Genomic DNA, 18,446 nt, shown 5'->3' with positions numbered 1-18,446 from the left:
AATAAGATTTCAGGGTTTTTTCCTTAAGCAATGAAATGCAGCTGAGATTTCCTATTTCTATTCATTTACTACAATAACAGGTAATGCTTTCTGTAATACCGATGTCGGAGCATTTCACTGCAGTCAATGCACACCAATAACAAATGTACTCGTTCAGGAGACAGTGAGACGAGACAAACGTTTTCGAATCAGAGGCTGGGCATGCCAGGGCTGCTCTATCACTAACAAGCTGGGGGCCATAAGTCTCTCTGGGCCTCAACTTCCTTATCTGGAGGACAAAAAGGTACTGCTTAAAGATTCTCTCGCATCCAAAAAAAACGGATAAAACAACTCTGAGAATTTAACTTCTCACTTCATGTTTAAGTAAGACTGCCATTACATTACTCAAGTGAGAACCTCAGAGAATACTTGCCATTCACTTCAAAATTGTACTACTTCTGTTCTACGTGTTATTTGACACTCCTGCCTCACCCATGCTGCTCTCTGCCTGCAGTGCCTTTTTCTTCCTCCTGTCCCAGCAAGCTTGACCCCATCTTCCTCTAGGATCCCTTTGCCAGCAGGCACACCACAAAACTTCTCACTTTCTGCACACTCACACATCTAATTTACCAACTGTTCCATGGTCTCAGCTGCTTGCATAGTACCACCCTCTTAAGTAAACAAGCTTCTCCAGGTTAGGAAGATTCTTCTCCTACCTCCAGCTACTGAGCACAGAATCTGGGACAAATTAGGATTCAACAAGTGTTTGAGAAATTATTTAAGATCAGTTACAACTGGAGGTAAATCTTACTAAAGATACAAATTCGTGAGAATTTATCTACAGTGGTGTTGGATAGGTGACAAAGAACTTTTTGAGACCCTCTAGAGAATGAACTATCTTTAAAACACTTTAGAAGTATCCATTTATTTGTGAAGAGCCCATGAACATGGCAATAGTCAAATACTAAAATGGCCTAAACTATGTTAGGACAACTCTCTTCCTTAAAGTAAGGCCAATAACCAAATCCCAATCACTGAAAGCCACTGGAAGGAAGAGTAGCATTCTTTAATACCACAGAATACAAACAATTTTAAAGCTGGGTTTTGTTTTTGGTTTTTGTTTGCTTACTAATTCAGATGAGCCTTCCTTCCTCCTATTAATATAAAATAGTTTTCACCATGCTGTCACACTCTCCCATCAATGTCCTCCACAAATACATGAAAGGTGAGGCAGGGAGAAAATCTAGTTGATGCTTTTTAAAATACAGAGCATTTAAATAAAAATTGCCAGTATCCAATAATCAGAAATATCCAAATGGCATATATAAAACACCATTTTGCTTGTTTCAGATGCTTTATGCAAAGCCACTTATTCCTTATTAACAAAAAGTTCTAGATGTAACATATTTGAAAAGTATCACTGTTTGGAAGACTAATTTCTCCTTCGAGCTAGAAATGTTTTAAACTAAAACTCTGATATGGTCCTTAAGCTATTTGGTTAATGTGTAATTTTAGAATCTCAAAAAACAGATACAGCATGAAAAATGAAAATTCACTCATTCAAATACTTTGATTCTAAACGAAGCAGGTTATCTTTTAAGGTCACTACTATTAGGGTATAATATGACATACACTACACGTAATAAAAGTCAATTCTGACCAAAAATCTATATATATGAGGGGAATAAAAATAGTAAGGAAATGTACCAAAATAGAGACTAGTTGGTAGAGCTTTGGGTGCTATTTATCCTGTTTTCCTCTATTAAAAACTTTTTTTTCTATTATGAATGTATATTGATTTGTCTTTGGAAATATTACTGCTAAAACATTTAAAATTTTTAATTAGATGTGGTCTATAGTCCTATGGGGGCTCATTTAATGTATCAGCAACTTACAGTCTACTGGCTCGATCCTACAAAAGAAACACTTCCACAGGCCTACTCCTGAAACTATTCAAACTTTCCAGCATCTAGGGTTCACTAAAGGATGGCAGAATTGAAGCCTCTGAGCAAAGCCTAGATATGTTAGCTGCCAGCAGATTACTTTCCTCTCATCTTGCTCGAAAATTTAAGATAACTGTCCTTTATGATTAAAGCCTTACCATTGCTGGCTCACAACCTCAATAAACTGCACTGACACACATAAGGGTATAAAATGCAAATACAAAAAAAAAAAAAACAAGTAGCAAAAAACACTACTGACAGTTTAATGTTCATAGGTATTATTTCAATTGGTCACTGAAGAAGAGTATTTATCTTCATTCAGCACTAAGGACAAAATACATGGACTTTTACAATCTTTATAAGGGGAAAGGTTGCTTAGTAGACTTCAGGTTTAATGGTGAAGACTAGAAAATAATCATACCTAGGAGGCTAGTAAGTAACAATCCTCAAAGCTTATCATTAAAGGTCAAGTACCTGTTGAAATCCTGCCCCCACCCAATGACTCTTCCCATTGTGCCTACTGCCTCTGATTTTAACCCATTAAAAGAATAAAGCTGGGGAGAGCGAGAGTACGAAGGGCGGCAACCCGAGTCATGGCAGGACAGGCATTTAGAAAGTTTCTTCCCCTCTTTGACCGAGTATTAGTTGAAAGAAGTGCACCCAAAGTTGTAACCAAAGGAGGCATTATGCTTCCAGAAAAATCGCAAGGAAAAGTATTGCAAGCAATGGTAGTAGCTGTTGGATCAGGCTCTAAAGGAAAGGGTGGAGAGATTCAACCAGTTAGTGTGAAAGTTGGAGATAAAGTTCTTCTCCCAGAATATGGAGGCACCAAAGTAGTTCTAGATGACAAGGATTATTTCTTATTTAGAGATGGTGACATTCTTGGAAAATATGTCGACTAAAATAAGTCACTATTGAAATGGCATCACGTGAAGCTGCCCGTTCCCCCAATGGCATCACGTGAAGCTGCCACTGAAGTTCTGAAATCTTTCATCCTGTAAATAATTTCCATGTTTCTTTTATAATAAAGTAATGATATCCAAACTAATGATATTCAGTGTCTCTGAAATTTAGTTTTCTCTGTATTGATTTAAACATTCCCAAATAAAAGTATATAAATGAAAAAAAAAAAAAAAGAGAATAAAGCTGAAGTTCACTTTTTTCTTCCCCCTTTTCACAAGTTTTGGATACGTTTATTAAGAATCAATGACTTTAACTGAAAAGTCTGTAATACTCCATCTATGTTGCACATTAATGGACAATATGGTAGGGTGAGTGGTTTGAATAGAATTCATACTCCAGGCCTTAGTAGAAAAGTATAATATTCTAATTATAGGTATAATCAAAAATATTGTCTGAATTAATATCGTTAAATATATTGAATTAAACTTCAAACTCAGAACCTATATTCAAAGAATAAATCTAAGTTTGAGTAGACTGACCACAAACCTATTTCCTCTCCCCCTTCTTTCAGATATCATCTCATTAGAATTAAAGGCATTTTTTAAAAAAGCTATACATAAGACAGGATAAACAGCAGATGATTTTTAATGTTTGAAAGGTGAAAAGACTAGATAAAGGAGTGGTAACTGACATGGCAGAACAGAGGAAGCACAACCTTGGTACCTACAGAGAGTGACTAGGACAGGAACAAGAAAACCAGTTTGTCTTACAGAACCCAAGGCAGGCTCAGAGTTCAGAGGCGTGGTCCCCAAATCCTTGCAGTGAGGCCCATCAGTTAACGAGTTGTCCAAGTGATGCTTCCAATTAGATCTTAACAGACAGCCAAGGACCATCACACGTTTGAGGGAAGCCCCCAACAAGTAAGAGATCAAAACAGGAAGAAGGAATGGGACTTCCCTGGTGGCGCAGTGGTTAAGAATCCGCCTGCCAATGCAGGGGACACGGGTTCGAGCCCTGGCCCAGAAAGATCCCACATACCACAGAGCAACTGAGCCCATGCGCCACAACTACTGAGCCTGCGCTCTAGAGCCCATGAGCCACAACTACTGAAGCCCACACGCCCTAGAGCCTGTGCTCCGCAACAAGAGAAGCCACTGCAATGAGAAGCCCACGCACCCAACAAAGAGTAGGCCCAGCTCACCGCAACCAGAGAAAGCCCACGTGCAGAAACCAAGACCCAATGCAGCCAAAGAATAAATAAATAAAATAAAATATAAGGATGCTTTAAAAAAAAACAAAACCAAACAGGAAGAAGGAATTGATGGGAGTGATAAAAACTCAGGAGCAAATGAAAACTTGAAATTGCATCAGTGAAAAAAAGAATGACAGGATATAAGAGAACTCTATAAATTGAAAATAAGGTAGACAAAACAATATATTCAATAGAAGGATTAGAGCACAGTCAAGGAAACCTCCAGGAAGCAGGACAAAACGACAAAATGCAAAGCAGGAGGGGAAAAAAGTTAGCCATCTGGTAAGTCTAAGACTTCCAACATCCGAATAATAGGAACCTGGAAGAAAAAAACAGAATATCAAAGAAACACACAAAAAAGGTCTATACCAAACCAAATTATGAAATTTCAAAATCCCAGGGAGAGGGAAGGTACTAAAAGGTTCCCGAGAAGGAAGGGGTGGGGGGAAATGACTAAAATCGGTAATGTACAATGTACCATACAATGTCAACAGGTTTAAGAGCAACAGTGTAAATGAGAAGATGAGAGGGAAGTGTCTTTAGAACGGCAAAAATTAGTTTCAACTGAGAATTCTATACTTTATCAAATAGAAGGAGTTTCAGAGAGGCTAGATCTCTATAAACTTTCTGCCCATGTGCCCTTTTCCCAGGAAAATGTGCTCCAGTAAAACAAGGAAGTATAACAAGACAAGAGGGAAACAGAATCTAGGACATAGGGGATCCAACATAAGAGAGCAGAGTTATGTGAGATCCCAGATGACTTCACACAGATATCCCAGGAAAAGAGGCATAGAGCAGGCCTAGGGGAACACTAGTCTATATGGGAGTAGGAAGACAAAAGATTGGGGAAAAGTGTCTCCAAGAAAAAAATGGAACAGATGTGGCTTAGTAGACGGAAAATATTTTTGATAGGCATGTGACAAATGTTAAAACATTTGGGGAAAAAAATAGCTGTTAGAAAACAGGCAAGTGAATATAGTCAGGAAATTAATTCCACAGAAAAAATGAAGAATGTGAAAGCAGGGAGACCGGGCAGGGAGCTACTTATTTACTGCATTTGGCTGTGTGAGATCACGTTGGCTAGGAAAAGGGGGGTTGGGTTATCCTAGAGAAGTGCAGAAGTGCTCCAATTTCATTAATATTTAAGAAAAAGAATGAAGGGTGTACAAGGAGGAGGCACAGTCAGAGAACTATATGGCTCAGCAATGCACAATATTTGCAGAGTCGTAGTAATGTAAACATTGATTCTGATTTAATAAAAACTGATACATGTTGAGGGAACACAGGGAGGGAAATAACGTCATGGTGGACCGAAGAAGCTAAGCTGTCACCTGCTATGACAAGAAGTCAATGGACAGTGCTAAAAATTAACTTACCTGTTATACTTTTATTACTTTGGTTAAAAAATAAGATCAAAAAAATAAGGCAAAAGAATTTAAGGCAGATCTTTATACTACAACCATATTAGTGAAATTTAACTTAAATGTCAAAACCCTTAAAAAATGGGCACTACTAAGTCAAAGACTTTCCTGAATACATTTGATAATTAGGAAAACAGAGATTTAGAAAATCTACCAAAAAGAGGTCCATGCTAACAGTATTGGATCCATCATATTTTTAGGAATCATGGCAGACATATTTTTAATTCAAACTATTAATTTCTTAACTTTTCAACTGTTTACTTACATGGTTTAAATGGTTGCTCTTCCTCTCTTCCCGCACTAAGAATAAAAAAAATTAACTGATGAATTCTGATACAAATGCCATAGAAAAATAAAAGTAGTCACTAATTATTTGATGGATTACCAATAACACAATGAGATAAAATTCCATTCTATTTTTTAAAATAATTTCCAACAAAATATATAATTTAAATCACCCAGCAAGATGAGTCCTAGAAATAAAATCTAAAAACTTAGTTTCACTTTTTTGACCTAATAGATATTCTGGATTAGGTACAAATGAAAGACTCCCCATTTACAAAAGAAAAGGACAAAGCAAATTAGGCCAGGTGAGAAACTTAGCTAATAAAAAAATTTACCTGCTGCATAGCTGAACTACTAGCCAGGAGTATTTTCTAATTCTTCATTTACACACAGCTTACTTTAATTACCACAATCTACAGATGACAACTCTAAGAACCAGTTTCTGGCCAGGCACTCATCTCCGAACGCACCAGTATCTCTGGAAGCATCCTGAACCACTTAATGGTAACCTACTCAAATACCTTACTGAAAAAATACACAACTGGAAAGTAACCTACGTTAAACGTAAATTTTAAAATGAGTGTGCTGACCTAAATGAACATATCTACAGCACACAAAACTGTTTTGCTCCAACAAAGGCCAGAAGAATAAAAGCCTGAAGAGGGTCTTAGGCCACACTCTTGCTCACATTGCCTCCTTTAACTCCAGACAGGCATCACAGGCACGGATTCCTTAAGGCTGAAGAGAGAGACAGGCATGGGACAGCTTTTCTTTTACTGTCTCCAGAGCCCCTCTACATGTGAGCAGCTCATGGCTCTGGAAGAAACTGAGAAATAGAGCAATCCTAACCAGAAATGAGTGGCTCAAGTACACACACTAGAAAAATGCAAGTTAGAAACCCCAGGAGCTTCCAGGTTGGTGAACACGTAGTACCCTTGCAGAGGGCATCAAAGCTCTGTGCCCTGTCCCCATGCCTGGCCCTATGCATCTCTTCCATCTGGCTGTTCCTGAGTTATATCCTTTTATAAAAACCAGTGATCTAACGGAAAAAAACAAAAAGCAAAACAACAACAACAAAAAACCAAACCTCCGTTTTTTATTGTGCTGCTTCACTTTAAATATTATGGAATGTTCACTTCTTGTATTCCTGCTCTCGTAATCAACTGAAAAACTTGGTCACGTATGGCTTTTTAGCAAATAAACTAGGATTTAACATAACATTAAGGAAGACAAGCAGGCAAGCAGGAGTGCAAAAAATTCTACGGTTCTGATTCTCCTCTTAAAACAAGGAGGACACAGGAAATTTATATGAGTTTCACATGCTGAGGATAATCTTCTGGAAAACCCCATATGGCATGTTGCTCTTATTACCCTGGCACAGCACTACATTAGGATGAGAAAGTTTTGAATAGCTTAAAAGTTCTGAGTAGCATAAATCTGGATGTGAGATAGGCTCGTCTGGTTGAACACTGTGTAAAACAGGGCCAAAATCACAAGGCTCAATTCCCATATATAACAACTGATTTTTCTGATTTGATCAAATGAAAACCTAACTGTGACCTAAACCCTATCATTTGTCTTTAACATATGTGCTCTTCGGAGCAAGGGGAAAAGGACAAAGTAGCATGGAGAAATAGACCACATCTAAATCATGTGGCCAGTTGACTATGTTGATAAAGAGGTGGCAAAATGTATAAACAGATAGTCTAAGTGTTCTCCTCCCTAAAACACTGACAACTAAAGGAAACTGTATCATCAACATATTAAAATAAGACAAGTGAATACATAAAAAAAGTGAAACATTTAAACCACTGTAAGAGTTTTTCTAAATACCTCCTATAATACACAAAACAAAAACAGTTTTCACTCTTTTTCTCAGGGAAAAAAAAGCATTGCCTTACCATCTGTTTGAGGTTTGCTCAGAAAAACTGTGCTTGCCCTTGGGTGGTCAGAAGGGTTTGGTTCCAAAGCTAAGTCTGTATAGGAAGAAGAGAAAAAGGTGTGGTGATTTAGTTGAGTAGAAAAATACATGATTTTAAAGATAGCTACACATTGATTGAAACCACTTTTAATAGTCTTGAGAAGAGCTTTTAGTAATGACAAAAAGGCAATTTTAGTAAAGGCACAATATAAAAATTCTATTGGGAAACAGCAAAATTGTAGAAACTCTCCATACATGTGGAATAAAACCATGGCTATGTCTTAGACTTCTTTAACTTGCACCTAAATAATCTATGCCATTTTTAGATGAATCATATATGTGACTCCCCTCCTATTTACCAATTAAAAATTCAGTCACCCTCTTTTAAAGCTGATATTACTAGCACATTCCAGGAACAGTCTCAAGAAGCAAGTTATGCTGTGGCCAACTACTGTCAGATACCAGCTCAATATATCAAATATGCCAAAACGAAGTGAGTTGCTTTTGGCAAATGTTCTTCAGACAATCAAATGGCTAATTCTAACTCCATTCAACAAATGAACTCATTTAATTGGCTGTGGTTTATCTGGGGGCTATTCATCATGGCAGATTTAAGAGGACTACATAAAAGTTCAATGTTCTAATCTAGAGGAACACTTCCATGATAGTGATTTTTAACTTTGCCCTCTATTTCCAAAGCTAAACTCACTTCTTCTTCATTCCACGCTGCATGATTAATTTGGGGCTTCAATAAGAGTACTTTCTGGAGCAGATCATAGGGCTACTAGAAAAAAATTTTGGCCATACCTACACGAAAAGGTGGGTCTGCCTGTAGCCCACCTTGCACCAAGGTGGGATAGCGTCTTCTATTTAGGCAGAAATACAAAACAAGCACAAGCTACCACACAGGATACTAAGGTTGTTGTTTAAAACAAACAAACAAACATAAAAGCCCTATGACACTTCCTCAGCAAAGTCCATCTCAAACCATTTAACCAATCTTTTAAGAAACTGGACCAAGATTCAGATAAAGAGTAATGGTTAAGGCAATTATTTCCCAAACCACATAATAACTGATCTGTTTTTGAAAGATGGCTTTGATGGTCAAAGTGAAATACAAATATATCCCTGCCTCTTAGAGAATCCAAAGAATACACACATTGATATATTAAAAACGAATTAGTCTAGTAGTGAATTCTGTCTAACCCAGCATTCCACAAATGTTTCTACCTAGAATCCCCTTTTCCCACCCAGAAAGAATTTTGCACGAACAGTAATTTGGGACTTCCCGTTTTAACAGGAATCTGAGCCATCCATTTTAATGTCATTGCCAGCACTAGTAATTTACAGAGCTAAACCAACTGCTTTGTTCTTCATGAAAATTCCTTCACTGAATTTGAAGTTTATCAAGCTGCTTTTGGAGAAAATATTCTATTCAACATTTTTATGTAAAAGACCCATATAATTATTTTAAAGTTTTTTTCTCCTACATATTTGAAAAACTAAGACAATGGGAAAATAAATTATTTCAGCTGTACACAAAATGGCAGGCAGAGACTTTCACAGCTTCCTCTAACCTATAGCTTCCGAAAGAATTCATGACTACTTACCTATACCAAAAAGAAAGTAAATAGACTACATTTGAATCTAAAAAATAAGCAGAAATGTTTGCAAAGTAGCTGTATTATTTATCAGTGTCTATGGCATGGTAAAACTTAACAATTTTCAATGGAAGTCCAGGAAAATTAAGTGCCAGAATCAAAGAGAAGCAAGCTTTAACACACACACACACACACACACACCCGCCAAACCAAGATGTGCTACTACAGATCTAAATACAAAAATCAAGAAGGCTGGGATTAAAGAAATGACAACATGCAAAAAAAAAAAAAGTAAACTTAGCCCAAGTGACCAGAAAAAAGCTGGCACTCTCCCTACTCTATCCTAGGGGGTTCAAAGGTAGGCACAGGACCCAGGACCGGCCAATCAATCACAGCTGTCCTGGGACTTCCCAAGAAAAGAGAAAGGCAGAACTGTACTCTAGGATCCTTAGCTAGTCTTGAGCTGCTGGACACTCCCCTTGCTATCATGAGGGGAAAGGCTTTTCAGGAGACATCAACAGAGGAGAGCAGAACTGAGGAGATCATTTAACTCCTGGGTCAAGTAGTGCTTAACTCTGTGATGTTCTTTTAACTTGCAACTGAAGGAGACCTGGTTAATCAGCAGTACTGATGATCACACTAAAGGTGGGGAAAGGTAAAAGTCACTTGCTCATTCCTTTAACAAATATCATGAACAAAAATCTGCATGAGACAAAACGATGCTCTGTTTAAAAATTACACACAACCATTCACAATCATTAACACACAATGATTCACAACCGTTACTTTTAGTTGCTTTTCTTATACGTTAAAAAAAGCTCTAATTAGTGTACAATTTATGTCTTCTTGTTACTAACAAGCGCTCTCCACCCCACTGTTGCATATTTATTGTCTAATGAATACACACTGGCCCATCAAGTGTTATTCCTATACTGGACTTAGCCAATCCCCTATTGCTGGGGATTGGTGCTTACAAAGTTCTATTCTTAAAATATTATGAGGAAAATCTTCATGTACATAGTTTTTTAAAATAATGGTCTTATCTCCTTAGCAAAGATCTTCGGAAGTGGAATGACTAAGCCAAAAGGTTAGATCACTTTCACGGCTCCATGTACAATGCTAAATTGCTTCCTAAAGAAGGTGGGGGGCACATTAGGGTATAATGCTACCAATCATGACATTTTGAGTTCCTACCCTTGCTTTGGATACTTGAAAAAAAAAAAAAAATTCCTACTGATATGAATGAGGAACCTCACTGTAGATCTAATTTGTATTTCTTTTGATTACACAGTTTGACCATTTTCCCACAGTTATCAGTGTTATTTCCACTTTGGTGAGTTGGCCTATCATTTGAATGTACTGTAAACACCAGGGCCCTACTGCTGTCAGTTTGCATGAGGTTTTCAGAAAATATTAATCTTTTGTTTATAGCCTATATAACTAACAATTTTCTATATAACTTGCACTTTTTGCTAATGAAAAATACCACATCACTATCTTATAGAATGGACATGTGAGCCATTAGACAGTAAACTCATACATACACACAATATTTCTGCACTTCCCATTAACTATCTTCCCAAGAGCCTAAGGAGACTATGATAAAACCTACCACACTCTTCACTATCACAAAGGTAAGACTGCCAACTATTAAGCAAAGCTTTACCACCCACCATCCCTCTCATCCCTCTCCCCACCACATGCACACACAGTAATTTAGAGACTTCAGGAAATTACTGTGCATTCAGGAAATTACATGGATTCTTCCGAAAGTTATTTCTTTAGAAACCTCTAAGAATGTTTTACCCAGGAGAAATATTCTTGAGCTCATGATTAGGGGTTATGATTAAAACTGTATTTTAAGACCCATCATTTTTGTATTATCAATTTAAATTGCAACTTATTTGACAGCACGATAGGTCGATGTAGGAAAAGTATGATTAAAAAAAAAATTCAACTCGGTCTTAATGTAAACATTCCTCAGAGGAAACCTGTAAAACACCACCGACACTGAATACTGTTTTTCCTCCAATCTAAGATTCTACCAGTTGTTAAGATCCATCTCAATTGCAGTTGTTAAAAGTGTGAAAACATAGGCAACTTAGAACAAATGAAATGCATTACTGAAGGCTAAAAGTGTTAAAACTATGCTATCAAACTGTCGATAAATGATTTTTCCTTGTTAAAATATTAGAGGGAGAGGGAAGTGACCAAGAAAGCATCTGACAGAAGCAGCATATTTCAGAAAGCGATTAATATCAACATATTGATTTCAATATATTCCAAATAAACAGGAGATGTCAGCAGTTTCTGGGCCAACTGCTGAGCACCAGTTCACTTAACGGTAACCACTGCATTTACTGAACTGCCCTAGCATCCCTGTACTGTACAGTGTATTAGTTTTATGGCTCATAAGACAAACATTACAGTCCTTACAATTACCATGGAAACTGATGACTTCATCTCTCTGAGTCCACACTTGCCACCGCAGTCAGGGAGTTCCCGCCAGCCGGCCCTGAGCTGGGCTGCCTCACCAGCGGGGACACAGCAGGCTCCTGCACCTGCCAGGCTACGGCTCACCCACGCCTTGACCCTGCTTCCCTAGCTTCTGACCATCCTGGCTTCCCAACTTCCCAGCTCTGGTTTCCAACTGCTTCTGTACCTGCCTCTACCCTGGTTCTCAGTTTTGCCTTATTTTAATCCTCAATCAGTGTTACAGTGATCATGACTGAGAGGTGACACATAGGTAAGTACACCTGGCTTTATATATTTCTAAAGAGTACTTTACTCAGTTTCTTGGACTTTTAAGAACCTTTGTGGGTTGCAAGTTACCTTCATTTCATTTCACATTACGCAGTGTTACTGTTTTAACTCTTAAGTTTTATTACTTTAATACACTAAACCAACAACAACAAAAAAGGGTGAGAAAAAAGGTAGTATTCCAAAGAAGCTCACATAATGTCAACAATAAATTCTGTTCCTATATGCCATGCATTTGGAATTTACAGTCCTACTCTCTATCAATACTCATTTTTAAAACCTTGGACAGCTCAATTTATACCTAAGAGAAGAATTCCTACACTACCTAACTCAGAACATGGTGAGAATCAAATGAAATGCAAGAGCAATCTATATACTACAGCCTATTTTAGACCCTTATTAATATCGCTTTTTTGTTCAAGCCACTGTTGGCTCTCACCTGAGCTACCGCACCAGCCTCCTAACTGGTCTCCCTCTCTGCTTCCTTCCACCCTTACAGTCTATTCTCACACAGTAGCTGGTCTGATCTCCCTCCACCCTCTCTACCCCCTTTCCCTTTTTCTAAGAATTAACATCATTCCCCTGCATATAATCCTTCAATGGTTTCCCATTACAATTAGGCTAAAATTCATATTTTTTTGTCAAGGCCCACTAGGCATACAAGGTCTTAATCCCCCATATTCCTCCTGGCATTCATTCACTCGGCTGCAGCCACCCATCTTTCTGTCCTTGGCACGCATCAAGCATATTCCCTTCTTAGGAACTGCACAGAAGCCTCTTCTCCCACAGCCTCACGTGGCTCTCTTAGGACTGCTCATGGGTCGCTAAAGGAGAGAAGCTGTCTTTAACCACCCCTTGTAAAACTGTCCTCCTCCCCAGCCCATTACCTTCATTTTCTTTCTTAGTGTTCTCACTACCTGATGTTATTCTTGTGTCGTCAGCCCCCAGGCACCTCTAGAAAGTAAGGACCTGAGTTAGGCTACGGGTTTTGTCTTGTCTAACCACTGTTTGTCCTGCCTCTGGAATGGTGCCTAATAATCATGTTTCAGTGTACCCAAAACCAGTTAAGTTTCTCCCAATTTTCCCACATCATCTAAGATTTCTTCTAATGCTGTCTTTTGATGTGTCTGTCACCTAAGACCAGAGTTAATTTCAGATCTCTTAGAGTAGTAGTTTAGTTACTCAGAATCAAAGACACAAGACAGGTTACCAAGAACCACGAAAACCTAAAAGAGGAAATCTAATGTTCAGTGAAAAATCAATGGTAACTTTAATTTGGGAAAAGAACATTTAATGTTAAAATACCTTTACTACAAAATGACTCACCCTATGAATTTAATGAAGTCATAAGACAAAGTGTACAATCAGAATGCTATAGGGAAGTATCAATACAATGCATCAGTTTTTACCTGTGTCCCCTGAATAAAGCATTATAATGGGATTATAAAAGATGCTCAACCATAAAGGCTGGGTAAATGAATTATGCTCCAACCATTCGATGGCACAGTAAACAGCTGGTAAAAGGCAGGCTGTAGAGCCATGCGCAGTTGCATGGAATACGTCACCCTGGAGCACTCTCTAGGTGCCAGCACGGTTCCCGGAGCTGCATGCCGTTACTTTTCTTTATAACAAAAAGTGACAAAGTGGCACATAAAGAACAGTCCCATCTTTGTAAAATAAACACAATGTTATGTTTATATGCATACAAAAGGTTCAGGAAGAATCAACACCAAAATATTCATAAAAATTCTGGATATTCTGAGTGTGAGTGCAGGACTTTTCTGTGTTTTCTAAATCTTTTACATCAAATGTTTATTAATACTGTCACCAAAAAAAGGAAAGATCTGTTGCTCAGAGGTTTTTCCACATCATATTGCCAATTCCTTCCCTACCCACTCTTCAGGGGGATGGGAGGTAGGGGTCACTTGAGAGAGCACCTTTCACCAGAAAATTAGCAAAGCTCCTAAGGTCAGAACATAAAGGCTGTAGGAAAAGTTGATGAATAAAAATAAAATCAGATAATAGGACCGTAGCATCTTATTTTCTATTATGACACTACCATCAGTTATATTAGATATACTGTTAAAGACAAAGTAGTAAAAAATTCTTTTGAGTCTATCTGAAATCTATACTACGTTCTTAGGAGTTACTTTTTTGAGATGGCTTGAAGAAATCATGTTCTTCTCCAATGTTTCTGAAGAACAAGACAGAGCATCATTTATGTACGATTTTCTCTAAGTAACCAAATAATTCTTCACTGTAGAAAAGCCCAAATGTTTTATATCTGAGTAGGAATTTCTCAGTTTCCAGGGAAACTGATACAAAATTGTCTGAAATAAAGACATAAAGAGCAAACTTCCAATGTGCCTGTGCTTTATATTTGGTGTTCTGACCTTGTTTCTATGGAAACTTCATTAATAGGCAAATGCTGAAATTGAGGTTTCTCTTATCACTTTATTGAATGCCCCCCCAAAAAAGACAAATTGAAATGAAATTTTAACAATCATGTTAAACATAAAAAGGTAAATTCTGTACTCATGAACTCTATTTTTCCAGTTCCTGATTGAGCACTCCTTCCTTAGCATACATAGTCGTATGCTAAATGCTTAGTACCTCACCTGCCCGCTTACCAGCTTCCCCTAGTGTCCCTCTGTGCAGGGCATTCTCGGCTTCAATTGGATTTCACCAGAACAAACTCTTTAAATTATATCAACGTGTTTACCTGACTGATAAATTTAGGCTATTTCATGACTTCTACTTTTATTCATATCCATTGCAATGTATGTACAGACAGAGAATGGAGAGGTAAATGTTGCTTCTGAGTTGTGTACAATCAACTGGAATGGCAATAATCAAAACTGGAGTATGCTGAGATAGGCCTAACTTATGGATAAATTATAAAATATAAGGTGCACTCTAAACAGTTTCTTAAGCATCCCAAGAACTGAATTTGGCATATCTACCACCTCCCAAGTCTGTCTCTTTTGTTCAGTAGCTGTGTTACACAGTCATTTCAGATCTCTAAGTCTTGGCTTCTTCATCGGCAACAGAGGGAGAACATATACGGGCCTTATTTGTAGATGGAAGGGCCAAGTGAAATACACAAGAAAATGCATTGTAAATCTTAAAAGAATTCTATAAAGGTCCAATTTTCGTCTCTCATCCTACACTAGCCAACTACTAACTGTTTTTAAAAATCATTTAGAGGCTTACCTTATAGCAACAAGCAGAGCAGTTTTCACAAGTACTTACATGCTTTGTGTTTAAAGCTACAATTAATTCACATAATTTGTTCATTCTTTCACAATATCTAACTATTCTGAAAAGGGAGTACTTTCCACTTACAAAGCCACGTCCATCATAAGGGTGAATCCACAGGCTTAATTATTCTAACTTTTAAAGAAATTAAATAAACCCAACTAAAATTTAAATAGAAGAGCTGTAAGACATTTCGTCTATGAAATAATGAAATAATCTCTGGCATTTCAATGAAACAAATGGGCCAGTGGGGCTTTAACATCTTTATGATACAATGTTTTATACTTCAAAGAACAGTCTTTATTAAAGTGCCACTATGCTACCCAGAAATTTTTTTTTTTAACCTAGAGCCATCCCTTTCCAAAATTCTAGAGGCAAAAATCAAACATTTCCTCTCTTCTCTCTCTCCTCTCCTCCCCGACAACACCCACCCCCAGCCACTTAGTCTTCAGAACTTTTACCTGAACATTCTTAAAGTTAAATAGTATTCTACTGGGGGGGGGGGGCGGAGGAGGGAGCCATGGAGACATTTTTCTGCAGGATGGATGTGGTATGTTAACTCCCAAACCTTTATATTACAAATTACAATCTGAATTTGTTTTTTCTCCTTTGAAACTTCTGTCCAGCAGTCTCAGGAACCACCTCACCCCTGCCTTAGAACAGGCAACGTGCAAAAGAAGTCGGTTAAGGCCGTGCAGCTGAAGACATACTTGTGTCAAAGTGGGAATTTAAAAGTAATCAGAACTCCATGGGGTCTCCTTTGGTAAAGAAAAAAAACCCAACAACTATTCTCTGCAGCCGTGGCAGTAACGTTTCACACCGTTCACAGTTATTTTAAGCCCCTCTCCCACCATTTTCTTTCCTATCGTGTTCAAATTATAGTTAGAAGGGATAAAGTAGCTTTTATCAGGGCGACTGAAAACATTAAAATCCAAAGAATTTTAGTTAAGAACACCACACTGACTCTGTCCATCTCTATTTTGAATTTAAATGACAAATCCTCTAATGTTTGTCTTAATTGTCTCGAGTATCAACTACCTTAACGAATAGAAGTCTATCATCAGGCCCTTACCTAGTTCCTTCGCTTAGGTACCATCTGGATAGGGAGACGGGATGGATACGCCGAAGTTAGAGTATTTAAGTTTTCATTAAGAAAAGAGAGAATACACCAGAAAGTCTCTGCTAAGTCCCACGAGATGTTAAATAGAACCACGAACAGGAAGGGCCGCGGATTGTAGGGTCTCAGGCCGGGCTGGGAAATGGGAACGGGGGAAAGAATTGGGCATTCGGGTAGGGAAGAGGGAAGGAGACTGGCCGGACGCGACTGGTAAAGAATAAGGGGTGGGGACGCCAAGCAGAGCCAGCCTTCGTCCCCGGTGCCCCGCCCTGGGAGAGCCAACTCCGGGCAAGAAGGAGCCCTAGGCGGCGTCTCCCTCCCGGGGGACCCTGGGGGCGGCGGAGGCCAGAGGTAAGCCCGAGAGCAGACGGCGCCGACCCCGCGAGGGGCGAGGCGCGCCCGCCGCTTCTTACCTTCGGGCATCTCCCGGTCGCTGATGTGCTGCAGGTGGTGGCCTTCGCCACCTGCGAAATCCAACTCGGCGGGTTCCACGGTAGCCGCCGCCGGAGCTACTGCCACCGCGTTCCCGGCCGCCGCCTTGTAGACCTCAGACTCGCAGTCCGGCTCCGCTGACCCCCTGCGCCGGCCCAACTTGGGGCAGGCATTGCGGGACAGGCAACAAGACAGCGAGTTCCCCATGGGGCGCCTTCACTCCTCGCCGCCGCCGCCGCCGCCGCCGAGCTCAGAAGCCGCCCCCTCCCCCAACAATGGCGCGGCGGGCACTGGCAGCCCCGGGCTATGCCGGGGCTGTGCCGCACATGCAGACGCGACTTCGCCCGCCGCTCTCCTGTCCGCCCAGCCGCCGGGCCCCGGGCAGGGGCCCGGCCCCGGCCGCACCCCAGCCGCCGCCGCCGCCGCCGCCTCCCCGGAACCAACTAGTCTGTGAGGGCGGTGACCAGACCGGCTTAGTTAAAAGGGGTGGGAACCAGAGAAGCGCTGAGACGCGCAGCCACTGCAGGGAGAGAGCGCAGCCGGACCTCCTCCTCCTTCCGCCGCCGCCTCCTGACTGAAAGTAGCTAGCCCGGCCGGCCCTTGCCTACCGGAACGTGTCCTTCGGTAACCTGGTTACGACGGACCAATCACGACCAGAGTTCCCTCCACGCGCCCTCCTCAGAGCGCAGGCATGTAACTCACAATGCCCCGCCCCCGCCCGCGGCTGCCCCGCCCCCCGAGCGGCGCGCCCCGGACTCTGGTTTCCATTCATCTCTCGCGCTCCGAGCTTTCCGGTCCTGCGGGAAGCGCCGCGGGAGTTTGTTAATGGAAGCCGTCCTGAGTCAGTGGGCTCTGTAGAAAGCCCCTGTTCGTAAAATGCCAGTTCAGTTAGCAACTCGGTTTCACCGGGTCGACAGTTGACTCATTTGATGTATTGCTCAACGAACTTAGTTTCACCCCAAGTTTTGACCGTTTTTTATAACTGAATGCTCCTCCTGTCTTGCCTTCCAAAGAGTGTTAGTTTCCGCCTACAGTTTAACCATAGCAACCCCCGGGGCCCTGGTCCTACTCTCAATAAAGAGCTGTGGCTGTGTCTTGAATGAGACTCGAGGACACGTCACCCCTCCACTTCCTCATCAGTAAATTAGGTACCGAACTCCTCCCTCCCACCTCTGAGGCGCTGGGATTCAGCAACTCGCTTTTCTCGCCTGTTTCTCTCTTCCACGGCAGGAGTTTCCAGGTTTCCCTACTTTAGCCAACAACAACGCATAAAGTACGATTTTCTCATACAAACTTGAGAGTCACAAAGTGAAGTACCACGGTCTTGATTTGATGAAGATGATAACGATAGTTAACATTTGGCAAACACTATGCGCCCGCCCCCGTTCCAAGTGAGGTACTCATTTAACCCTCGGGAACAAAATCCTCAGAAACCTTCATTTTACAGATTTTACAGAAGCTAAGTAACGTTCCCAAGGTCACATGATTGCTCAGGGGTGTGGCCAGGATTTGATCCCTGATTGTGTGGATCCCCAAAGGCACCTTATTGTGATCATCAGAAAATAAAGGTAGAA

At 40.2% G+C, this 18,446-nt stretch overlaps 1 protein-coding gene and 1 pseudogene across 2 annotated transcripts in view; one reads left to right on the top strand and one right to left on the bottom strand.

The window, feature by feature from the left end:
• The window catches only part of LOC309631324 (cyclin-Y-like protein 1), a 42,932-nt gene extending 25,639 nt beyond the window's left edge, over nucleotides 1-17,293 (bottom strand). Inside the window, exons 1-3 of the mRNA XM_082397633.1 lie at nucleotides 16,854-17,293; nucleotides 7,685-7,759; nucleotides 5,764-5,798 (exon numbers count right to left, since the gene is read on the bottom strand). Of these exons, the coding sequence (XP_082253759.1) occupies nucleotides 5,764-5,798; nucleotides 7,685-7,759; nucleotides 16,854-17,079 (336 nt within the window). The 5' untranslated portion in view covers nucleotides 17,080-17,293. The remainder of the gene's footprint in view (nucleotides 1-5,763; nucleotides 5,799-7,684; nucleotides 7,760-16,853) is intronic.
• On the top strand, nucleotides 2,501-5,089 carry LOC309631320 (10 kDa heat shock protein, mitochondrial pseudogene; annotated as a pseudogene). Its single transcript has one exon. The product of its transcript is annotated as a 10 kDa heat shock protein, mitochondrial pseudogene (transcript).
• Nucleotides 17,294-18,446: the final 1,153 nt, after the last annotated feature.

The sequence above is a fragment of the Balaenoptera borealis genome (genome assembly GCF_965194805.1).
Source record: "Balaenoptera borealis genome assembly, chromosome: 6".
Taxonomy (NCBI): Eukaryota; Metazoa; Chordata; class Mammalia; order Artiodactyla; family Balaenopteridae; genus Balaenoptera; species Balaenoptera borealis.
Note: the sequence above shows the minus strand (reverse complement) of the source record. Positions and strands in the feature narration are given on the sequence as shown.